Raw genomic sequence first — 26,468 nt, 5'->3', positions numbered from 1 at the left:
CCCCAGACTCACTCAGTGGGGCAGGGATCTGGCAGTGCCCTGAGCTGTGGTGTAGGTCACAGAGGAGGCTTGGATCCTGAGTTGTGGCTGTAGCTAAGCTGGCAGCTACAACTCTGATTGGACCCCCTAGCCTAGGAACTTCCTTATGCGGGTGAGGCCCTAAAAAAGTAAAAAGAAAGGAAATCTCTATGAAGTTGAAATGAATTGTCCCAGAAAAAACTGAAAGTAGATCTCTTACTATTAATAAAGAAAATACAGTTGAGTTTTGAATCTTCACATACTCATACTTTTATCCCTTGATCTCAAGTAATTTTGGAATTACATTAAATTTTTTAGACTTAATTAAAATTTTTGAAAGTTCATTGAAATTGTCATTTTTTTCTACTCAACATTTTTCAATATACCTGAGAGAAAAAGGGTGATAAAATTTTAAATTCACAATGCTATTTATAAAACCCAATTGTTCTCATTATCTCCTTTAGTTTTTCAACTCAGCAGTCTCAATACTGTTGTCTTTTTTCCCTCTGGAAATCTCAAATAATAATAATAACTGAAATATTTAACATGTAATTAAATCAATTCCTTAAAGAATTTATTGAATATTTATCACGTACATTTTTCTTAGTTGACTCTCCTACATATTTCTCTTTTTTAAAAGTTAGAATTAATCATGTAGATAAAGTTCATTCTCTTTTTTGCTAAGATTTAAACTTCCACACTTAACACAAAAGGAAAAATACTTTGGAGTAAGTATAATTGAACTTCTTAAAATACTGGTTATAACAAAACTTTAGAACAAGCTTACCTTATTTATTATTGGAGATACTTCTTGCAAATGGGAGCACTAACCAAATCAGTGCTATTTATTCAGAGTCATTACAGCATAATCTCTTTGCAGATGCCGTCTAGATAAACTAAATATATAATGTCTGATCAACATATACTATGTAATTATCTGATGTCTTTTTCTGCCTTTAGAATTTATTCAATACTAGATTTCACCGGAATATGATCAACTCAGGTCCACATTCATCCACTTAAAATCTGCACTTTTAATAGGCAACCACACTTTAATCATCAAAAGAATACCTTATTTGATTGTATGCAAACTCTGCTGTGAAGCAGAAGACCATAATCAGAAAACAGAATGCTGGCGGCAAAAACACCTCCAGAGTAAACAAAACAAACTTATTAGTAAGTGACTCAAATCACGTTGAATGAACCATATAGTGACACTGACTCACCAGTCAAGAAAAAAATGGGATTCATCTCAGTTTTTACATGTATATAGTGCTTTAAATTGGGGGGAAATTCTTTGACCCAACATACTTAAGAAACTCCTATTTGACAGTAAAGCTACTTGGCAAAAATGCTGCCTTTGGTTAGTGTTAATTTGTAATATTTGTATACATATATATTCTTTAATTTCATTAGACTTTTAAAATATGCCTCATCATGACTGATGACTTACTTCATTTTGTTAGTAAAGATGCTTCCTGCTAATTAGAAGGTCATTGTTGACTTCCAGCTAGTGACAAGCTTTAAAGACTACAGATTGCTTATAAGTTCAGCACTTATAAAATTGCTTTAAAATATGGAGTTGCTTTCTGATTTTCCATACTCATTTTAAGTTTAGCTATCAACTTTCATAAAGCAATTGGTCACTGATCTCACAGTTTTCATTAATTTGAGCTAGCCTCAAAACTTAAATCTAGGAAATAATCTAATATCAAAATATTAAATTCTCAAATATCCTCCCCCGAAATGTTTTGTAAACTGTCAAGTACTGTCAAGATTATCTTACACAGAATCAAAGCATTAAAAAATGAGGTTTTCCTGGATTTCACAATATAAAACATTACTTTTAGCACTTCATCAATTAACGCTATTTGCAAATACATTTTCTTAAATGTTTCCTTTATCAAACTGAAAAGTAACATACTTCCACATAGATAAAATACACCGTAACAATTTTGATACTCCTTTAAGCTCCTTAAAAGTGGATGCTAACTTTATCAAAGTCTATTTAACTTAAGAAATTTTGGGTAGAAACCAGGAAAAGCTTCTTAATGATCCAGAACCAGATGATAAAACGATGAGGATGCTGAAGAAGGTTAAGTCCACATAAGCTTCAAGAAGGGAAATCCATCCATCTTTGAATATTAGACATTTGACAGCCTGAAGACCAAAGTCGGACTAGGACAAAGAGTGTGGGTCCTTCCAGTTCACCTCATTATAGCACAAAATGAGGATAGGTCACAAAATACACTGACATTTTCAAGTCTGGCTTTTTCAAAATATGTGATACTTGAACCAATCACAGAATAATGTATGGCTTATAATTACTTCATCAGTTTAAGCAATAGAAAAAAATACATTTATTTTCTGTGCTATTTATTGGTTAGACTTTTATTTTCTTCTTCACATTTTCGGTGACTGTTTCCCACTGGTATCATCAACCAGGTCTCTCAGGCGAGATAAATGGTGCAAAGCCCTTCATTAAAAAGTATAAAACATATTATAAACCAATATTAAGAACTGAATAGACAATGCAGACAGTAAGAAATGGTGATTACATTGTTTATTAACTTCAAAATTAGTATGAGAAATTCATAGAATATTTTAGTATAAAAACTTTGAAAATTCTTCTTTACAAAACCTTGCAATCTGAATAACTGAAGGTTAAAATGATTCATCTAAAATTCTACAAACCTTTACTTTAAAAAATTACGTTTGACATTTAAGAATTTTTGAAATTATGCCAAGTGACCTAATAAGAAACAATAATAGGTATAATTTGTATCACACTTTATCTTATTCATGTATTTTTCTCAATGAAATGATACCTTTTGATATACTGTATATATCATTTAAGAAATAAAGGACATGATTCATTTTTAACAGGTACATTCAAAACACTAAAATTTTAAAAACAGCACTGAAGAAATCAGTTAAAATTCTGAGGAAAACTCATTTTTATTGAGCATGAGGAAAACAAATGACAATTACATCCAATAATACAGTATTATACCAACAACCTGGTTTTTCACCAAGGTAAAAGCCAAAACTGCAGGTCGATCTCAGTGGAGAAAACTCAATCATTCTTCAGAAAAACCAAGAAGACAGAGGCCCTTAACTTTTCAGTCTTCCTCTAAAAGTATTCTACCAGCCTTCCCACTCCCCTATCCTTCAGATCCTTGAGGATCACTCAGGACATATCAGTTAATTCACCATATTTCAGACCTCTGGTAAATAAGAGACCAAGAAAAACAGAAAAATGTAACAACTGTGATGTGCAATAATTTTTTTAAAGTTTTTTAAATCAATAATTAGTTAATACACACTCATTCACATGTATTTAATTTTTTTTATCAGTATAGGATTTACTGGGTTTTTTTTTTTTTGCCCTGCCCATGGCATGCAAAAGTTCCCCAGCCAGGGACTGAATTCTCATCACAGCAATAACCCAAGCCACAACAGTGACAATGCCTGATCCTTAACCTGCTTAGCCACCAGGGAACTCCCTAGGATTTACTTTTAAGAAAGCAATAATTTCTAATGTTAGCAATTTCTAAGATGAGAAATTAAGGTGGTGCCTATGATACCTTATCCTACAGTTTCCAGCACAGGTTCAATGACATATATTAAATAAAATAACATCTTCCACTTTATCCAGGATAAGAAGATGGAGGAAACTAGCAGTGTTAATTACAGCACTATATCTATTTCCCTGTGTTCTATTTCGTAGATATTTTTTCTCAGATGTAATAAGAATCTAGATTCTGCCACCCTTTTGGCAAATGCTGTTACTTTTTTTTTTTTTTTTTTTTTTTTTGCTTTTTAGGGCCGTATCTGAGGCATATGGAAGTTCCCAGGCTAGCGGTAGCATGAGCTGTAGCTGCCAGCCTACACCACAGCCACAGCAATGCAGAATCCAGGCTGTACCTGCAACCTACACCATAGCTCATGGCAATACCAGATACTTAACCCACTGAGTGAGGCCAGGGATCGAACCTGTGTCCTCATGATTACCAGTTGGGTTCAGAAGCCACTGAGCCAAAACAGGAATTCCCAAATGCTGTTACTTTTTGAAATTGTCATCTTCATTAATTAAATGACAATAGCTTACCCAGAGTTACTAAGCAATCAGAGGTAAAATTAGACTTTATTTTTACACCACATAGTAATATCTCTCTATCTAAAGAACTATTTTCTTCCGAGAGAAACACATTCATGAGGAAGAAGATAATCTGTAAATATACTTGGAGCTTATCTTCCCTTTTCTTTCCAGGCTGTGATTCAAGAGAAAGAAGGTGACATGTGGCTAGAATCTGATCTTACTGTTTACAACTTGGAAGGCCACAGATCCTTTAGATTTACGGGGTCTATGAAACTGGATGGGGAAAAAAGTCATCATTATTTTCTCTAAATGCTATCTCTAAATTAGCATTTCCTTCCATTATAAATGTAAGCAACAGGCCAAAATCTATGACTTCATATGCCATAGAAATCAGAATATTTTCATATTACATTATGGCCATTGCAGTTATGTATTATACTCATCACTACTTATAATTACAAGTTATACAATAGTTACAAAATTAAAATAGCTATTAAACCCACTGCCAGAACCTATGTACTGTAGTCTTTGTCTACAGTCCAAAAGTTTATATGACATAACTAGCAAAATATTAGACAACTTTGAGCCTAGTTGTTCACCTACCTAATAGTGAAGTCCCACTGATGACTCAAGACACAAATGCTTTCCAACATTCCCTTTAACTGTTTGCTGACCAACATGTGAAAGGTAAGTAAAAGACCAAACCATGGTTTAATGATTTTATTCAAGTTATGCAAAAGGCCTTCACACTCAAAAAAAAAAAAAAAAAAAAAACTGGAGTTCCCGTCATGGCGCAGGGGTTAATGAATCCGACTAGGAACCATAAGGTTGCGGGTTCGGTCCCTGCCCTTGCTCAGTGGGTTAACAATCCGGCGTTGCCGTGAGCTGTGGTGTAGGTTGCAGATGCGGCTCGGATCCTGCGTTGCTGTGGCTCTGGCGTAGGCCAGTGGCTGCAGCTCCGATTCAACCCCTAGACTAGGAACCTCCATATGCCGAGGGAGTGGCCGAAGAAATAGCAAAAAAAAAAAAAGGCCTTCACACTAACACATATCTGTATAAAATGAATTTTTAACTTACCTGTATTTTAAATGTATTATATTAAATGCAATAAAAAGCATATATTACTAATTAGAAATATATTTTAATATTTCCGCAGTCAGTTCAATATAACTGGTTTCCTTTCTACTGCTATGCAGTATATTTTACACCTTTAAAACACCATGTCAGGTAGAAAAGAGAGGCAGTGGTATATTGAGAATAAAAAAGCTAGGCAGAAACGTGAAATCTTCAGTCTCCCCACCTCAGCTACACAATCAGTTAGCAATTCCTTTCATTTAACATCTATCTGTCCTGATAAGAACAAAACAAGTGCTTATAGAAGAGGCTATTGAAAGTACTGTTATTCCAAAGGTAAGTGTAAAGAAAAGGGAAGGATAAAATTGTAGAAGCAAATTATTATTTTCTTCTCTGAAAAAGTGAAAAAGCAAGCTAATGGGGAAAAACATCTACTTAAGGATTACATTAAAACACTGAGTAGTTATTCACTTTAAAAACTGAAATTAAAAAGATTTTCTTATTGTGACAATGTATCTACTGATGACCATTAGAGTAAATACTAATCAACTCACAGAAACTCTATAACACTGATTATGTGATGGCAATTCAGCTATATTTTAAATCACTCATTGATATCTTACATGTTTTTCTATAAGTACTACTATACTGGCTGTTCTTATAAATACTGTACCTACTGGCCTATATTCAGCCTCATATCTAGCAAGAACTAAATGAGTGGCTTTTCAGAACAAACTGTCTACCACTTCTGAGATCTAGGTAAAGTATAAGTGCATCCAAATAAAGAAAAAATATTTGCTTTAGGGTTGGATTTTACAAGTCTGAGAGCTAATTCTATCCCTGCTATAAAGAGAAGTCCAGAAAATTGAGCAGGAAAAGAGATCTGAGAAACAAGACAACTTTCTAGCTATTATTAAGTTTGGTCTTCACCAATGACATTTAGTATTGAGACTTATAAATCTTACACATTCATCTCCAAATTATATATAAAACAACATATTCTGAAGCCAAAAACAAATTATTTTTGTATAATTCATGATTCTGTAACCATTTATTGCTCACCTTTATAGTACACGATCAATACGCAAGTACTCATTCTTTACAACCAGCCTAGGCTTATATGACATAATAAGAGATTCTAGAAAAGGCCTTAGCTCAAAACCTACAAACTTTTCATTAAAGACAAAAATTTTAACATGTAAATGCATAAGACACAGCTAAATATTATAGGGATATAAAACAATTACAACTTTGATTTCTATTAAAAACAAAATCCCTCTGGAAAAAAAATAACTTTTTAAGATGCTGTAAGTCATTTATACTTCAGGTCCAATGACTCTTTCTCAGTTATTTCTAATGCGAGAACATAAGCAAACTGAGCATCCAAGGGACTAAACAAACCCATACTGAGATTGTGGAGTTTCCTAAGACTAACGAAAGATATTTTAAAACTAGTTTGCAATCCAAACTGTCAAAAAGAAAAAACAGTTATATGAGGACCGGGGAGAAACATAATAGGTCTTAAGCCCCAGGAAAGTTCATTAAAGCACAATTAAAGCACCATCTGTAACTTCTAAAGAAATTGAGTCTATTTTTTTAAAAAATCTGAAAAAATGACCGTAATCCTAACCAGAATGATTTCCCAGTCTAGAAAGAGGAATTCTGAAATTTAATTATTTTTAAATTGTCAATCTAATGACTGAAAATAATGGGGGAAAAAAGTACTAACATGCTTTTGTAAGTATAAACTTACTTCATAAGAGCACAAATGCCTTATTGCTAATACCTTTGAAATGTAAAGTAAAGCCAAATTAAAATTGCTTCAGCTAATCCAACAGATCAACAGCTAAAAGCCATTTAACAAAATATGAATCTATTCTATGTGAAGGCAAGATTACTGATTGTATGTTAAGAAAAGGTTACTACTATGAAAAAAATTATAGAAAATGCTAAAATTTTGCACCCATAATTGGTAACAATTTTTGTGCTCATTTAATTACTTATGGCCCAGGATTCATTTATTTGTACCAAGAAAAACATCTTCCAGGGTATGTACTTTAGCTTGAAAACACATTTAAAAAAAGCCTGTGACACAAGTTCAATACCAATGTTTTCAACAACCATGGAAAGCTTGAGGTCGTTTACTTCAAATTTTAAAGCAGAATGAGGTCTTTACCCTAGATAATCTATTGAGGCATTGCACCTGTTCTAAAAGTATAACACACCACTATCATTAATGAGCAAAATGTTAGGAACACAGGCTGTACAATCAGATTGTCTGGCTTGAATCCCTCCCAGTGGTAACTTTTGGCAAGTTACTTTGTTACTTGATTTTTATTAATTGATCTGCATTATAAAGATAATAATAATACTTACCTCATAGGGTTGTGAAGATCACAAGAATTACATACAATAGCACTATGAACACTAATACTTTGTAATATTCAATAAATGTTAGTTATTAGTATAATTATTCACTGAATCCTACTAGATATAAAACACTATAACCAAGTACTATGGCAAGCTACAAAGAAAGAGGCATTATCTCCATCCAGAATGCTATAGACTAAGTAAAGGAGGAAAAAAATCATATATATTTTTGAACTATGAAAACAAAAAAACACATATACATCATGACAATCAGAATCAAAAGTTTCACTTTTCCACCATCAAGAGAATCCTAAGTAAATTCTGAAAGGACAAAAGGTAGACAGAATTTGTTTAGCCCCACTTACAGCCAAGCAAAATGGTGTTATAAAGTAAAAAATTTTAATCTTAGCATTAATTAGCATTTCCTGACCTCAATATTCCATCTTTGGAGGGTATTTTATATTCACATAACCAAACCCGTAAAATAAATAAACATCCTTCTCCTCTACCAGTATAGTGACTACAGGAAAAACTTCTATTCCTCCCAACTTTTTTATTAAGATTATGTAACTAAGAAAATAAGGAGGTTAAAATCTTAGGGCATTTAGACCTATTTTTATATCCAGGACATTATAACCACTTTAGATTTCTGTGGAGATGTGTCAAATAATGACACGTTTATGATTATTATATTTATTCTAGAGGGAACATATGAATGTACATTTTATGAACAAGTTGTTCTTACAGGATAGCCATACCAATTTGAGCCATACTATCTCAAATTGTTGATATGACTCAGAATTGAAAAGGGAATTTCTCTAGACCATTCACATGCATTATGTTTTAGGTGTCTAAGGTTATCTCAACACGTCTTAAGAACATTTCGAATAGAAAACAGTACAAGTTTAAGAGAAAAGCTCAGGATTAAACAATATGCTCCAAGAAGTTTAAATACACCTAGTACATCTCTTCTTAGAGCTATTTAATTCCATCCTATAACCTTCTGATTTCAATCAAAATAATGACTAAAATGGATTTATATCCATAACATACTCAGAAGTTAACAGAGAACACTTACTTTTGAAGTGACCTAGTAATAGGAACCATACTTTCCTTCAGTTGTAATTTAGAGAAATCATCTTCTGAAACCTATTATCAAGAACACCAAAAATAACAAAATGTTATATAATTATAAAATTAAATGCTATTTATCATATGATTAATAAAAACATTAAAAATACTCTCTGCATTTCCAAGGAAATAATTCTAGTAAATAATTTTCAGTAAAGCATTAAATATATATACATATATATTTTTTTATTCTAAAAATACTACAACTCAGATTCATCTTTCAACTGTCCTGAAATATGCTTCTAAATGTTTGATCATTAAAAATAAAACCTTGGGTATATGGAATGACTGGCCAACAGGGACCTGCTGAACAGCACAGGGAACTCAATATTCTATGATAATCTATACAGAAAAAGAATCTGAAAAAATGGATACGTATAATTGAATCACTCTTTTTTATAGCAGAAATTATAACAGCATTGTAAGTCAACTATACCTGAATAAAACTTGAAAAAAAATGAAAATATCTGACAAAATGGAATTAGGAAAAAAATCAAATCTTGGCTTGAAATTATGACTTCACTGAACAAATTATGTTCAAGAATATTTAAAAGGGGGAAGGAAAAGGATTGATTACACTGTATATTAATGTTATGATCATTAGAATATAAAGAAAAAAATTAAGAAATACAACTGAAGTGAGTAGGCTGTGATAGTTCCTAAGAGCTGATCTACTCGTAATGAAAACTGAATTTTGTAAAGCTCAACTAATAACAATAAAAACATTTCACATGCCAAGCACTATAATAAGTATTTCTATAGTTTGTCTCAATTTGTCTTCTCAACAACTCCATTTCAAAGAAGAGGAAATTGAAACTAAGGAGATTAAGTGATTTTTTCCAATACTTGCACTTGCTAATAAGTGGGAGAAAGCATCCACAATCAGACTTGGGAGAACATAAACTATGTTTGTAAACACTACACTACTATGAGGAAAATTCAATTCAACCCCAATGGAATAGGAGCCCAAAGCTGAAACAGATTTCCAAATTCCTAGGAAATACACAAAAAAACAATGGTTTTAAAATAAAATTTTATGTAACTTGCATTATGAGTCAATAAACACCAGGTAACAAAACTAAATTTCAGATGACAAAGGTTATGTGAAGTCTAATACTGAAAGGTTTTCCAGGCCACCCCAAATATAAATACCGAAGTTGGACTACAAAGAATAATTCTGCAGGGCATTAAATAAAAAAAACTCTTATGATGCATTCATCTATAGTTGTAATATTATCATATCTAAATAAGATGTTGTGTCTATAACCATAAACTTAATAGAACAAGCCATTCAGGGGTACACAACTACAAAAATCTAATAGTACTAAATTTGAATGTTACTTTCTAAAAAGAATAATAATAGTGCAATTCTGCAACATGTTATATACCATCCTTATTAACATAAAACTAGAGGTCAAATTTAAAAAGATCTAGGAGGAAATAATCCTTCACAAATCTCAATTCACATTCACAGATTTCAATTCATAAATTAAGTTTGTGCTTACTTGTTTAATCTCTCCCTTCGGCTCTGTGGTTTTATTCTGACTAAAACTTTCTTGCACTGCTTGAAGATTAAATAACATTTGCTTCAGGGCTTCAACTGGACCATGATGCTTCCCTCCAGAGAGAGTACAGCTCTAATGTTAAAACAGATGAAATAAGAACCATTCAAATTCAGAAGGGGAAAGTTATATTTTGTATTTCCCACAATACAAAGTTAATGTAAAATTCCAAACAATACAACTCAATAAAGTGTTTTAAAAAATCAAAATGGTTGGAGTTCCCGTCATGGCTCAGTGGTTAACAAATCCGACTAGGAACCATGAGGTTGCAGGTTCGATCCCTGGCCTCGCTCAGTGGGTTAAGGATCCGGCGTTGCCATGAGCTGTGGTGGTAGGTTGCAGACGCAGATCGGATCCCTCGTTGCTGTGGCTCTGGCATAGGCCAGTGGCTACAGCTCCAATTACCCCAGCCTGGGATCTCCATATGCCATGAGAGCGGCCCTAGAAAAGGCCAAGACAAAAAAAAAAAAAAAAAAAAAATCAAAATTGTAACTCATGACCTCCCTTTACCCAGTCCCCAGATGGAATCACTTAACAGTTTGGCATATCCTTTCTAGTATTTTTTTTTTTTTAATAAATAGTACATGTTTACATTTGCAATGTACATGTTTAAAATCTCAGATTTTTAGAACTGAAAGGTCCTCAGAGAACAGGTAAGCCAACATGCTCTCTTTAAGTGTGTAAATGAAGCTGGTTATCAGCTGAGCAAGGACTAGAATTTCAAATACAGTATTCTCTGAATACTTTTACATGTTTTCACACAGAGAATGCTGGTTTTTCACCTCGTAATGGACCTCACATGTCTTGCTATCTAAGAAACACCCATACCTCAATTATCACTGATCTTACCTGTATCAAAAGAAGATAACAAGCACTTAACCACATAAGGTGGTCATAAGGTGGTCAGTTAAGAGAATCTATATAGGATATTTTTAAACTTCTTTTAAAAAGTCTTACTTTTACATCTTTCCAATGAGTTGCTGTGTCCTGAAACTATCCATGAAGTGAAAAAGAGGCCTCTTAGGTCTATAATTCAGCATGTTTCAGCACATACAGCATACTATGTATAAAAGTTAATACAGGGAGTTCCCATCTTGGCACAGTGGAAACGAATCTGACTAGGAACCATGAGGTTACAGGTCTGATCCAAGGTCTCACTCAGTGGGTTAAGGATCCAGCTTTGCTGTGAGATGTGGTGTAGGTTGCACACTTGGCTCAGATCTGGCGTGGCTGTGGCTGTGGTGCAGGCCAGCAGCTGTAGCTCCGATTAGACCCCTAGCCTGGGAATCTCCATATGCTGCAGGTGCGGTCCTAAAAAGCAGAAAAAAAAAAAAAAAAAAAAAAAAAGTTAATACTGCTAAAAAATACATTAAATAAAATATTTGCTGAATTAATGAATAACCCCCCCCAAAAAGTTAAGCATAATGGCTAAAAATATTTTAAAGACACTCCAGTTACATATCAACAGGGTATAAGAAATAGGGTGTATTAATGTAAAATGGTGCAGCTCCTGTTGAAACTGGTATGGCAATTCTTCAAAAAACAACCTTGGAGATAGAACCTGAGGCATTATCTTTACTAAATGATCTTCATCCAGCCACTGGTTGAAAAGAAATTCAGGTTGCCTAATGCTAGCCATAAAGGCTACAAAAGTCTAACTCTGGAATTTTCTACATCTGCCTTGAGTAAACCTTCAAGGCAAAATTGTGGTCCGAGTACCAAAAGAACATTACAAATCAGGTTATAAGAACTGTTCTGTGCCATTCATGAATGAATGTTTAATAAATGTTGGTATGTCTGACAGAATTTGTTTAGAGACTTGCCACTAAAACCCAGGAGTGAACACCTCTGAATACATCTTTTTGTATAGCTCTGACTCTTAGAACTACAGCAATGTTTCACATATTCAAAAAACAATTTAAACCACATTAAATGGGAAAAGAACTCAATTTACACAATTAAAAAAATGATAATACAAACAAACAACATAACCACACTGAAAGGAGTTGGGCAGAAAATAATTAACCATGGTAACTTTGGAAAAGAGTATTTTGGCTGGATGTTGTAAGGTTAAAGACAAAAAGAATTATATACAAAAATGTAATCGAGTTATTAAATTTGTTTCTTACAGCAGTATGGGTTAGCAATTGTGTAACTATGCATATGCTAAGACTGAAGAAATAAGTAAACCTATTCTAAGTAATAAGAGTAGAGATTCTCAGCAGAGGAGAAAGAAGTTACAAATAAGGAACAGAAAGGGCTAAAACAAACCCTCTAGTACTGACTGGAATCAAAAGTATCAATATAAACTTATAATATTATACATAAACATACATAAATAGAGAAATATGTGTACATGTGTGGGTTAATAAACATATATATTTCCTAAGTATATGGAAAGAGAAAGTCTACAATAAATAACAACCCAGCAGCAATAAGCACACCTAGCACCTAAACAGCATTTTCCAATAAAGAGAACCACGGCTCCTCAAAGAAGTTCTCAAAAAAATAGGGACATGTCAAAAGGACAAAGGAGACAACCTGAAGGAACTCTTTATTACCTAAGCTGGAACAATTTAAGCAACAAAATAATAATACTGCATTATAAACCTGGAGTAAAATGAGTATCTATGAGTCCCTACTGAAGTAAATAATTCACAATAAATGGGGGAGAAGGAACAGCTCTTCATTACATGTGAAATACAACTAATAATGTAGATGAAAAGACAAGATCCACCTATGGATATCAAAATTAGTTGATGAAAGTTTGAGACTACTTACATACTCTCAAAGTATCTCTCCTAAAATATTTATTAATTTCAAGGGGAAACCATAATTTTACTAAAGAGAAAGCCAGTAGGCACTAAATGTTCAGGACTAACATCACAAGTATTAACATATTATTATAACTTTATATATTATATATTATTGTATTAACATATTGCTATGGACCGAATGTTTGTGTCCCCCTAAAAATCAAATGTTGAACTGTAATCCAAAGTGACAGTATCTGGAGAAGGGGTTTCTATGAGGTAATTGGTCATGAAAGTGGAACTCTCATGAATGGGATTAGTGCCCTTACAAGAACAGATACAGAGGAGTTCCTGCTATGGTGCAATGGGTTGAGGATTCGGCATTATCTCTACTGCAATACAGATTCAATCTCCCACCAAGTGAAGTAGGTTAAGGATCCAGCGTTGCTGCAGATGTGGCACAGGCTACAGCTGTGGCTCACTTGGCCCATGAACTTCCATATGTTGTGGGTGTGGCCAAAAAATTAAATAAGAATTTTTTAAAAAAAGAAGAGACACAGAGAGCTTTCTTCCTCTCTGCTCTCTGCTATGTGAGGATACAAGAAGATGGCCATCTGTAAACTAGGATGCAGGATCTCACCAGACACCCTCATCTGGACTTTCCAGCCTCCAAACTGTGAGAAATAAAGGTTTATTGTTTAAGCCACTTAGTCTGTGGCATATTATAGCATCCTGAACTAAGACACATATTGATATTATCAATGATATCAATACATCATGAAACCTCTGATATGATGCAGGATTTCTGTTGCATTCTTGCCAAAAATTCAAAACTTAATTCTAATTATGGGAAAAATTCAGATAAAACCCAACTAAGGAATTATCTACCAAAAAACCCGACTAGTTACTCTTCAAAAGTGCCAATGTCATGACAGACAAGGAAAGACTGATGAATTGTCACAGACTGAAGCAGATTAAAGAGGCATGACAACCAAATGCAATGCTGGATCCTGCAACAGCACACTGGTAGAAAAACTGGTAAAATCAGAATAAGGCCTGTAGTTTAGGTAACAGTACTGCGCCTATGTGATCATTATATTATGATGCGTGAGATGTTAGCATTAGGGAAGCCGGGAGAAGAGTGACAGGAATTATTTGTAATTATTTTTGCAAGTTTCTGTACATCTAAAATTATTTAAAAATTAAAAAAAAAAACTGGTAGTGAGGTTGTATGGGTAAAGGTAGGAAAAAAGGGATTAGGTGGTTAGCAATTAACAGTCATTCATCTCACACTTTAAAAAACATATGCAATTTTGTTTCTCAGGCAGTGCTCCTTACCTAAGTAAAATGAACCACCCAGCCTTTTAGTTGTTTGGCTCAAACATCTTGGACTTATCCTTTGAATCCTCTCTATCTCCATCCTACCAGGTCTACCTTCAAAACACATCCCAATCTTAACAATCCCCAATCCACCCTAACCCAAGCCTTTACAATCCCTATCCTCAAAGACAGCAAAAACCTAACTGGGTTCCTTGTTCCTTCTCCAGCTCCTCTCAAGTCTATGTTCCATAGAGTTGCCATTTTATATCTTATAATGCAGATGAGAACTTCATTCTTCCAAAGTCCTCTAGTGACTTCTTATCTTAGATAAAATTCTAAATCTTCATTCCATTGTTTATATAGCTACATGATCTCTCTCCAATTATCTCTCCATCTTATCTCATAACCATTCTTTGTTCATTCTAATGGAGCTACACAACCCAGACTCTGATATTCTTTGAACATGCCAAACACTTTTCTTCCTTGGGGTTTCTGGACTTAGTACTCCCTCTATATATAAAGTTATTTTCCCATGGGTACATTGCTTATTCACTCATTTTAGGTTTTGACTCAAATATTACCACACTTACAGAGGCCATTCCTTACTACCCTAGCTAAAACTGTACCCTCATTTCTCTTCCTCAATTAATTTTTCTTCACAACATTTATAGTACTCCCTTATACATTACATATTATATATTTATTTAGCTTATCTTGCCAACTTAGAATAAAAAAATCCAAGGGGCAAGGATTCTTCTCTCTTATTCAATATTAGGAATACAGTTCTTTGAAAAGTGCTTGGTACCCAAATATTTGGCAAATAAATATTTGATAATTAAGCTTCAATTAACCAGCATCTGCCTATAGTGTATTATACAGAGCTCTAAGGTCGGACATATTCTGACAATTTCTACTTTCCCCAGTATATTTCCCTGAAGGAAAAGATATATTTTATTAAAATTTTTAGCTCATTTTCAATATCTCAAATCTTCCAGATGTTAAGATCCCCAAAGTATATTTTAATATTTAACAGCCATGACTCACATTTCTAAATATTACATACTACTCCTTATGGCATATATACACATTTACACTTTATTTTAGAGCTACTTGCAAGATGTACATATGCTGATTTTGTAAAACTAGACAATAAATTTCCTATTTTAGATTATAAATATGTATAACTGTACCTTAGAAACACAACTCTCAATTAGCAATAGCCCTATGGGAGAATATAATTTACTCTGTAAGAGTCTGTTTTATATGTTTTCCAGTTATTAAAAAAACAAAACAAACAAAAAAAACCACTGTAATGACAATTTAGGCTCCCTATAGAGTTAAACCCCAAGTCCCCGTGCTTTAGAATACTAAAATAAAATTAACAGTAATCTAGGAGTAATGGTTTTATGGATGTATGTTGGGGAAGAAGGGATTCTGGTCATTTTTTGTTTTATAGTACCTAAATAGCTTAGAAATTAATACCCACATATTAGTCATAAATATTTTTTTATTAAGTTAAAAATATGCAATGTCACCCACCTGATTATCATTATTTAAAAAGTCTTCAAGGAATTCTTTAGCATATTTTGCCTTTGAAGTTTGTTGAGGACTATCATCAGAATTAACAGGAACAGGAGATTTGCTAATTAGGATTTAAGGATACAAGACAGCAATTAAGTTCCCCGATTTATGAAAATTAGACAATATATAATTGATTGCTATCATTTAAATATAAGTGGTCATCATGAAACAACTATTACAAATTATTCTGAGAAACTATGTCATAGAAAGGTTAAGCACACAAATGAAAACAAGCTATAAACTTCAAATATTTACATATAAGAAAATACACCATCATTTATGGAAAATAACAACTAAGAAAAGAAAACGTAATTGAAAAGAAGTGAATAACTCTAAGATATGGAGAGAACACAGGGGGAAAAAAACTTTAAGTAAAAAAAAAAGAAAGGGAGTTCCCGTCGTGGCGCAGTGGTTAACAAATCCGACTAGGAACCATGAGGTTGCAGGTTCGGTCCCTGCCCTTGCTCAGTGGGTTAATGATCCGGCGTTGCCGTGAGCTGAGGTGTAGGTTGCAGACGCGGCTCGGATCCCGTGTTGCTGTGGCTCTGGCATAGGCCCGTGGCTACAGCTCTGATTGGACCCCTAGCCTGGGAACCTCCATATGCCGCAGGAGCGGCCCAAGAAATAGCAAAAAAAAAAAAAAAAAAAAAAAAGAATCCTGCCTCTGAAAGCAGGCAAGGAGCTTAAAAAAAAGAAAGAAAGTAACAAGAATTTTAGGAGTTCCTGTTGTGCCTCCTCGGTAACAAACCCCACTAGCATCCATAAGATTGCAGATTCAATCCCTGGCCTCACCCAGTGGGTTAAGGATCTGGCATTGCCGTGACCTGTGGTATAGGTCATGGACACTCCAATTCAATCCCTAGCCTGGGAAATTCCATATGCTGTGGGTGCCCTAAGAAGCAAAAAAAAAAAAAAAAAAGGTATTTCACAGCCTTCTTCATTTTCAAAACAGTTGCTTTTCATTTTAACTCTTCATATCCAATATATATCAGGAGTGTTCCCAGCATGGTGCAGTGGGTTAAGAATCTGACTCCTCAGAGTTCTCACTGTGGTTCAGTGAGTTAGGAACCCAACATAGTATTTATGAGAATGTCGGTTCAATATCTGGCCATGCTCAGTGGGTTAAGGATCCAATGCTGCTGCAAGCTGTGGCAAAGGTTGCAGATACTGCTCCAACCCGGCACTGCTGTGGCTGTGGCATAGGTCTGCAGCTGCAGCTCCATTTCAACCCCCTAGGCCTAGGAACTTCCATACGCTGCAGGTTCAGCTGTTAAAAAAAATAAGAAATAAAAAAAATCAAAAAAAACGTAAGAATCCGACTGCAGCAGCTTGGTTGCTGCAGAGTCATGGGTTTGATACCTTAACCAGCACAGTGGGTTAAAATAAAAAAGTATTCAGCATTACCACAGCTGCAGTGCAGGTCTCAGCTATGGCTTTGGATTCAATCCCTGGTCCAGGAACTTCAGTAAGTCACAGGTGCTATATGGAAGTTTATGCCACAGAATAAAAAGAATTTTTAAAAAATTAAAAATAAAACATGTATCGATATTTTATCCTATAATAAAGAGACCATGTAACAAAAACAAAAGTTAAATAATGTACCTAAGGTTATGAAACATTACACCATCTTGTGGTAAAAAGTGAAAAATGCAATTTAAAGTAAGTAACACTGAAAACTATGTTCCACAGAATTACCATATTACTATCACTGTATTCTCATTATCGTTAAGTTATTTTAAAGATAAATCACATGTTCACATGACATTCTTCATTTGGAAAACTAAGCAGTTTTTCTGTTGTAACTTACTTACAAAGTGACAGGAATATTTTCCCATGATCTTTCTGCTTCAAGTTTATCTAATGAGCAAGGACTATCATCCTTTTTCATAGACTTCGGTAATTCTTCAGTACAATGCTCTAGATTGCTCTTGGCCTTCAGGATAAGCAATTCAATTTTGTCACCTAATTTAAAATATTACATTAGTTCTTTAAGAAGTAAATTCAAAGCACAACAAAATCTCACAAAGGTGACAAGAACTCAGATAATTTGGAATATACACACATCTACAATAGCAGGCTATGGTAAAATGTGCTATTTGTTGCAACACAAAGAAAAAAAAAGACACATTTCTAGCCACAAAATGTTATAGAAATGAAGGCTGTAATAGCTCAAAACAGATAAATCATTAGATCATTATATCAAGAATATAACATAAAAGCTCCTAGATGTTAGGTCAAATTTACAGCACTTTCTTTGGTTCTTAAAAACAAAATAACAATGACAAAAAACAAAACAATTACCACTGAATGGCTTTTTGGATCCTGGGAGAAGTGGATTCTCACACTGACACTGGCTATGTTCACAATCACATCTATATTCATTAACTAATCTTTTATCACTCAAGGAATGCGAAATGTTTGAGGGTTCAAAAGAATATTCAAAGCAACCTAATTTATTCATTAGCCGAGAAGTTCTTTGTGCCTGGTAACTATGTCTAGGGGAATACTGATCTTCTTCAAATATTTTAGAAATCCTTTGACTATTTGTATCAGGTAGTAAGTCTTGATTGTAGAGCCAGACTGGGTATTTGAAATCAGGTATACTAGTTATCCCTGAAACATTAAGGTCCGATTTCTGGCTAGTTAGCCATCTTGGGTAATTCTTTTCAAGACTGTGTTCTGAACTGTCCCTAAAAGATGATTTCTTGGAAAAATATAAAGATGGTACAGAAACACATTTATTAGCCTTATTCACAAGTTTTGGGTTTTTCAGCCTACCGCATTGCTTTCCATTTACATTTGTGTATACAACTGGAGTAACTAAGTTATCTTTGCCCATGAAAGTGGAGGGTTCTTGAAAATTTTGATTCTTTTCACTGACTGATGAATTGAGTCTTCCAATGCGTTTCTTGCTTTTCTTGCTAATTCCATGGCCTGATCCAATATAAGTGAAAGGAAATGATCCATCTGCTGGAAGTCTTAATAGATCATCTGTTGTTAGGCTTATGGAGTCTATGTCATTAAGAGTATGTTCTCTTGAGTATAAGGACAAGGAGCTTTTCTTGTCATCAAGATTTTCAAAAGCTGAAAAACAAAGCATAGTTCTGTTTATTTTCCTGTATCATGTACAAAAATACTTCATAATATTTAACGGTAAATAAGAATTAAGAATTTAAGAATCATGTTTGCTGTTTTCCCTTTATCTTCACTCAAGCTTTGATTAAAAGTAAAAAAGGTATAGGGTGGATGAAATAGGATGTGTTTTATTTCCTTCACATCTCTTCAATTTGTTTCAACTGATTTCTATACTTTTCTCTCTAACCTCCTAAATTTTCTCATGTTCTTTAATTTACTGTTTATTCAATTTTCTTCATCTAGACATCTCCAATGCACTAACACACCTTAATACTGCTCACTTAATACTGGCTGTACATAGGAAAAAAAAGTCAGTAAACTAGATGGAAAAATAATTTGCTTTCTTGCCTACTAAACATGCAATAGCATTAACTCAGAGAGAAGAGTTGTTCTAATTCTATTCTTTTGGAATATATTACCTATATCCTTCTAAGTGCTAAAAGTACATTTTTCCATATTAGGGGCCATTCTGAAAGTGCTCAGTAAAGTGTTAACTGGGTTATCACCAGATGCATTTTCCAAACTTGTCTTTAGAGAAATTTTATCAAGGAAAAACTCTTAACATCTGCTGAATACTATTGTCTCACAGCATACAGATCAGGAAGAGTAACATAGCCCTACGCCATCAACTGGAATTGACCAAGTATAAATAATGAAAGGCTGAGATTTGTTTAAAGTCATCGAGCTACTTGATGAAAGCTAGAAACACCAAATCAATGCTCTTCCCATTATGCTATAACAGAATGGCTTAAAGGTTTAGAATCAGCCACCCGCTATTATTAGTTATATTCATCAGCTTCCCCTCTGAGGTCAAAAGAACATCGTAGCTGAAAATTCCTGAGAAACAGAAAATTTTGGAATCACTGAAGAAATATATCCACATCTCAATATTATAAGTCATTTTTATCCCAAAAGAACATCAATAAAAAAGCATCTAGTTTTCCAAGGCTACAACACATCTCTCAAAATGCTTTAAATCAGTAGGCAAAAAGAAAACAAAGAATAAAAGCATACCATTGTTTGGTTTATAAATATAGTTGGAGAATTCTGGCATATTAGCAGAACATTTATCAATGTTAATCTTTCCAGTGCCTGCACCCGGATACATTTGGCTTAGATCAAAATCATCAATATAGGCCTGCAGAGCCTGAGATGCTGAACTGTACAGTTTATCCTTATACTGAAAAGAGCCATCAGAATTAGTGGAATTACTACCACTCAGGCTGCAGCTTGCTAACAGAGAAGATACTGAAGATTCCCGAGAACAAGCTCTGTGTTTTATATTTGACTCTGCCATGGCTTCCTCAAAATAGGTTATTTCTATTCATTTCTCTTAAAATCAACTGTAATAAAAAAAAAAAAAAGGTTAAAATTTCAATCAGAAGGAGTAATACCCATACAAAGAGAAATTACTAAACGTGTAAACTTTCTATAACTAAAACACCCATTATCTATAAATTATTTTTAGGGAATGCACATTATAGGTTTTCTGTTTTAATTACTGTGAATTCCTTCATCACTGAGTTAGAAAACATTTACTGAGCATCTACTAAGTGCCTAGAATTATGTACACAAAAATCACTTAAGACTATGCATAGAAAGTACCAAGGAAAGAGTACTCACTTTTTTTCTTTTATGTCCTAAAAACCACTGATGTACAGTCTTTTCTTATGCTAATTTAGTCTATGACATCACAATACCTAACATTCCCCTATACAAAAGTGTTCAATTCATAAGCCTACCACCATGTACTGCATATTGTAGGTGTGTGATAAATTTTTACAAGACATCAAATGACGCAGGTGAAAGAAGATAGAACAATGGAGAAGAATTTCAACATCTTAAATGCCAATATGTAACTTTAGCCAACCCCTTCCCCTGAAAGGCTGGAGAAAACAAAATATAATATTCACCTATAAAGAAAGAAACTGCCTGTATACATGTATGTGTAACCAGGTCACCTTGCTGTACAGTAGAAAATTGACAGAACACTGCAAACCAGCTATAATGGAAAAAATAAAAACCATTATAAAATTAAAAATTAAAAAAAGAAATAAACTGCAAGTCTTAGCATAAAACAAGCTGGTAAAATGGTCTTTTCCTAAAATAACACTGTTAATAATCATTTTCTGACATTCGTTTCTGGTGCCACTCTACCCTCAACTCTTAAACAGATTCACCCCACCTCTTTCGAAGGAGACAATAATCTAGAAACTGCCTTAATGTATCCATTATTTTTCTGTTATTAAAACTGAGAGAATTCCAGTCTACCTTAATACAGCAATAATAGGATCTATACTTGAAAACCTAAGAAATAACAAACTGAACAGGCACTACTTCAGTAAATAATATGACATTCTTCTAAAATTAAACTGAGATTTTTTGAAGTAAAAATGAAAGACTAATGTCTAGGACAACATATGCTATGATATTATAAATTTAATATGTTTAATTTTTGGCTTTAGTTTTGTGAATGCTTACGTTATAACAACTTGTAATCTTAATAACTGTCGTATTTGACTTTAAAATATTGAGAAAGTTTTCCACTTAAGAAGAAAAAACAGTAAAAGATCAGAGCTGACAGTAGTCAGTGAAAACAGCAGCAAAACATAAGATAATTGTTATTTAGCCTCTGATTTCCCTGAATGCTGCTGACATTGTGGGTATACATCTAAAGAATGGCTAGACTCAGTAACAAAAAACAAACAACTCAATTGAAAAATGGGCAGAAGATCTAAATAAACATTTCACCAAAGAAGAAAATATGGATAGCCAGCATGAAAAATGCTCAACATCACTAATTATTAGAGAAACGCAAAACAAAACTACACTAAGGTACTATTTCACACCAGTCAGAATGGCCATCATTAGTAAGTCTACAAATAACAAATGCTGGAAAGGGTGTGGAGAAAAGGGAACCCTCCTATACTGCTGGTGAGAATGTAAACTGATAAAACCACTATGGAAAACAGTATGGAGGTTCTTCAGAAAAATAAATATAGAACTATCATATGATCCAGAAACCCCACTCCTGGGCATACATCCAGACAAAAGTATAAATCAAAAAGATACATGCACTCCTATGTTCACTGCAGCACTATTCACAATAGCCAAGACATGTAAAAACCTAATTGTTCACCAACAAATGGGTTAAGAAGGTATGGTACATATATACAAAAGAATACTACTCAGCCATGAAAAAACGAAATAATGCCACTTGCAGCAATATGGATGAAACTAGAGATTCTAAGTGAAGTCAGCCAGTGAGTCAAAGACAAAGACAAATCCCATATGACATCACTTATGTGTGGAATCTAAAATATGATACAAATGAACCTATCTACAAAACAGAGAGACTCACAGACATAGAGAACAGCCTTGTGATTGCCAAGGAGTGGGGCAAGTAGGAAGTGGAATGGAGTGGGAGTTTAGATACAAACTATTGCATTTAGAATGGATAAGCAATGATGACCTATTATGTAATAGCACAGGGAACTATATCCAACCTCTTGGGATAGACCATGAAGAAAGATATTATAAGAAAAACAATGTATATACAGATAAGACTTGGTCACTTTGCTGTACAAAAGAAATTGGTACAACATTGTAAATCAATGAAAAAAAAAAAAAAAGGAATGGCTAGACTAAGTCAGCTCTGCCATTTCTTCACTTCTCTCACTAATGATTTCAAATTTTCTCCGGTAAATATTGCTTGGATAACAAACTTGACCAAACGTTTCCTCCCTTATTCAAACACAGTACAGGTTACCAATTTTAGTTTTATTTTACAAAACCTTAAAAACAAAAAACAAAACTCTAAAAGGGGAAGCTGTTGGATTACAGTTCTCAGTAAGTGGGTAATAACATTTTAACTCACAGGAGGCAAAGAAAATCAACAATTGAATTTTTATTGTGCACAGTTTCCAAAAGTACACAAAAGAAAGAATAGTTTAATCAACTCCTATGCACCCAGCATCCTGCTTCAATTACCAAACACACCCAAACTTATTCTCCATCCTCTTCTCCCCACTTCCGCCACAGAATTATTTGGAAGCAAATTCCCTACATCTTACCATTTCTTCCGTAAACACTTCCGTTTGTATCTCTAAAAGGAAACCCATCATTCTGACGGACAGAATGTTAAACGAGTGGCCAGAGGTTTCTGCTACCTTTGATTCAAAAACAGAACGTAGAGCGTTAAATAACCGATGGGAATAGCTCACAGGAAATTAAGAACAACCCTTAGAAATACCAGCTTTGTGATTTAAGTTACGAAACTGAACGCGTGTTTGCTCTGCTTTAAAAAGACAAGCATTAAAGATCCTGAAAAGCGAAGATCGCTGGTGCGCCTGCAGCAGAGCATCTTTGGCTTCAAAGCTTCCGTCCTTAACCAGGAAACACCTCCCACTTGGATTCCAGCATCCCGGGTGGTGGCTTCTCACAAATCCGTTATCAGACAGCAAGAGGGGGCGCCGCCGTTGCCGGACAGTGTTTTTTCGAGGTGACAGCCCTAATGCCCAAGAACCTCGCTGCCCTCCCGCTGTAATGGCCAAAATTCCCCCAGCTCCATGCCAGGTCCCTTTCGTCGCGTCCAAGACCTTCCCCTAAAGTTGCCGCTTTCCGCGGGGACCCTCCTTCCGCGCCCACCTCGGTAGACGTCTTCCTCTCTCCTCCCCGCCATCCTGCCCTGAACCCCTTTTCCCTTCGGGCTGTCGAAGAATGGGGCGCCTCTCGACAAGACACCCCCTTTTCGGGCTGAGCTCACCGATGAAGGCCCTTTAAAAAGAGAAGAATGCGGACGAGTTCACCACTCTCCCCAGAAAGCCCTGGCCTGTGACCAGACAGGAGACGCGACAAAGCACGCCTACCTGGACGCCGCCCAGCCTCAGGTTCGTCTCGCTAGCACATTCCTCCGCCGTCACAGCCGAGGGAGACGCCCGCGCTCGCTTTCAAACTGACCCAACATGGCGCTGGCTTGCGGTGCGCATGCGTGGCACTCGGGCTGGGGCCGCCGGGCCCGGGGGCGGGCACGAGGGCCGAGAGGCGGGGCGAGGCGGGCTGTTAGCTCGCTCTCCCAGCTGGGAAGCGTAGTTTCTCCCTCCTTGTCTTCCCGGGGTGGGGAGGGCCTGAACTACAGCTGAGTCTCTACAGCGCACGCCCTTGGCCTCATGGGTTAGGACTGTCTGCGCAGATGACCAGCTGAGCTTCTTTCGACCAGTTTCCCGGGACTTCTTGAGAGGATGAGATGGGGTGGCGGTCGAGACCTGGGACCCCGGCCGCTGCCGTTTAGGTCGTTAAGAGCCAGCCCCACCGCCGAAGTCCTTCTTGTACGCTCGGCTTCCCGGCTTTCAGAGCACACCCCCCCTCCCCCCCGCCAAAGAAGACACCGACTCGTCTCGCGGGCACTTACCCCGGCCCTTTTTTTCCCTCAGTCCTCAGCCCCATCCCTGAGCCCGACCCTCCAGCCGGCCCCTAACTTTCAAAGCAGACGCTGGGCTGGAGGAGAGAGTTCTGCCTGAGATGGGACTTAGACTCCTTGGGAACCTTGATTCCCAGGGAAGAATGGCAGTGACCCCTCAGGGATTGGGGACCAATCAGGCAGCCTAGAAAGAGGGTGATTATACAAACAGATGTAAAAGACCCACTTAACAACATGTGTGAACCTGTCTACAAGGCGGAATATGAGATGCGAAGAATCCAGTTTCAACCGAGTGGTGTTACCAGAAAAAGATGCCATCACAATGTTGGTTTGTGTTTATTTTCCATTGACCTTATGGGTGAAGATATCCTTCACCCTTACTCCATCTGACTATGTTCCAACCCATCCGATGTTGCATCACCAGGTAAACACAATTGTAGTCTTGCTGTTGGCTCTGCTCTTCTCTTCGCCTTCTCTAGCCTACCAAGCTTAACCTTACCTTTTTTTCTTAGCAAGTGAAGTCCAGAAGTTATAAAGTGATAGTGGAATGGTTAAATTAAACACATATTTTTTGTAGCAGTAAGTAGAGTTAATGGTTTGAAAATCAGACAGAGTCCCTGCAGGATGTTTACATTCTAGTGGTATGTTCAAAAATTTGCAATTTCTTGGTCAGTGTCAAGTCTGTAGCTTATAGGCAGTAAAGAACTGTGTTATATTTGCTGGGACAAGGCCAGGTCAGGAACCAGCCAAGGACTGGTAATGGCATGAGCTTAAACACTTAGATTTATTAATCTACATTCTACCTAAGTGTCTTTTTAACCTGTCCTTTTAAAAAATAGTTTCTTAAAGCTACCTTTTTCTTATGTCAAGGAAACACAGCAAATATTTATGTCCTAATAAGGACACTGAGAAAATATTAAGGAAATTACCAACAATATTGACCTAATCCACAAATCAAAATAATTCTGCTTCCACTTTGTTCCTTCACAGGTTAAGAGATATGGAGATCTCTACAGGGATTTGGAGAGGAGTCCCAATAATTATTAAAATTCTGGACTAGATCTACTAGAAAAGGTAAAGAAACAAAGAATCTACTAGGAAGGAGGAATTATAATGCTTTTCAATAGATGTCAACTGGGTGTCATGCCTTGTTGGAAAATTAAATGAGAAAATAGATTTATGATCCAACCTAAAGACCTTTAGGTAAGAGCTAAGGAAGACACGAATCCTTAAATAAATTTTAAGAAGGTTTATTGAGGCAGCTCTTTGGAGAGTTTTTTAAAAGGTAGATTAATCCCTATAATGACCCCATGAGATAGGTATTACTATTCCCTATCTATAGAAGTGAAAATTGAAGTTCATAGGTTAAGCAGTTTACCAAAAATGATAAAGCTGGTGGTGAGTGACAAAGCCAAGGTTTGAATCCAGCCCTGTGTTGTCACATTCCTTCCACCATACCAGCCTACTTCCCCTAACTCAAAACTGGGTGATGTGCTAAAGGACCAATGAGACTCCAGCTTTCTGAGCTCATTCAAAGCAGAAACAGTATCTTACTCAACTGCTTTTTGCACACCTACCACAATACCTAACCCTTGGCAAGGATCAGTAAATGTATTTGAATTGAATTGATGGGAACCTGATCCTTTCTGAAGAGGTAACATTTAAGCAAGACGCCAATGAAGAGGAGTCTGAAGAAGTAACATTTAAGCAAGACGCCAATGAAGAGGAGTCAGTCCCCAACATATTGGGGAAGAACATTACAAGCAAAGGGCACAGCGAGTACAAAGACCCTGAGGTAGGAAATTGCTTGGTTGTATTTGAGGAACAGCCAATATGATTGGAGCTATGTGGGAGAGAAAGAGACAGGATTTGTCTTTGGAGAGGGAGCCAGGGGTCAGATCATTTAGTACCACTGCCACTCACTTTAAAAGAATGAATTCCCAGTAACATATGATCAACAGATTATGATGCTTTACAAGAGAAAGGAAGCATGATTTAACTGT

At 35.5% G+C, this 26,468-nt stretch overlaps 2 protein-coding genes across 13 annotated transcripts in view; one reads left to right on the top strand and one right to left on the bottom strand.

Annotated features, from left to right (window-relative positions):
• C1H18orf54 (chromosome 1 C18orf54 homolog) lies at nt 571–24,049 on the bottom strand. 10 transcript variants are annotated; one of them, XM_021093340.1, is made up of 10 exons: nt 23,915–24,049; nt 23,120–23,215; nt 20,960–21,048; nt 20,061–20,389; nt 18,213–18,995; nt 17,723–17,873; nt 15,870–15,972; nt 10,201–10,332; nt 8,643–8,713; nt 571–2,494 (listed from the first exon to the last, which is right to left on the bottom strand). In XM_021093340.1, exons 4-10 carry the CDS (start codon nt 20,341–20,343, stop codon nt 2,422–2,424), a joined length of 1,596 nt encoding a protein of 531 aa, XP_020948999.1. In that variant the 5' UTR covers nt 20,344–20,389; nt 20,960–21,048; nt 23,120–23,215; nt 23,915–24,049; the 3' UTR covers nt 571–2,421. The 10 variants fall into 10 exon arrangements, 9 of the variants coding, with proteins under 9 accessions (XP_020948999.1, XP_020949026.1, XP_013848314.1 ...); XM_021093367.1 differs by having other exon boundaries at nt 18,690–18,995; XM_013992860.2 differs by lacking the exon at nt 20,960–21,048.
• The window catches only part of STARD6 (StAR related lipid transfer domain containing 6), a 28,445-nt gene continuing 26,090 nt past the window's right edge, over nt 24,114–26,468 (top strand). Inside the window, exons 1-3 of one of the 3 annotated variants that reach the window (XM_013992872.2) lie at nt 24,114–24,889; nt 25,456–25,539; nt 26,118–26,260. The gene's annotated coding sequence lies outside the window, so the exon portion shown is untranslated. Of the gene's footprint in view, nt 24,890–25,455; nt 26,261–26,468 lie in introns of all 3 variants that reach the window. The other 2 variants (XM_013992874.2, XM_021093376.1) reach the window with 2 other exon arrangements.

This window comes from Sus scrofa, chromosome 1 (assembly GCF_000003025.6).
Source record: "Sus scrofa isolate TJ Tabasco breed Duroc chromosome 1, Sscrofa11.1, whole genome shotgun sequence".
Taxonomy (NCBI): Eukaryota; Metazoa; Chordata; class Mammalia; order Artiodactyla; family Suidae; genus Sus; species Sus scrofa.
Note: the sequence above shows the minus strand (reverse complement) of the source record. Positions and strands in the feature narration are given on the sequence as shown.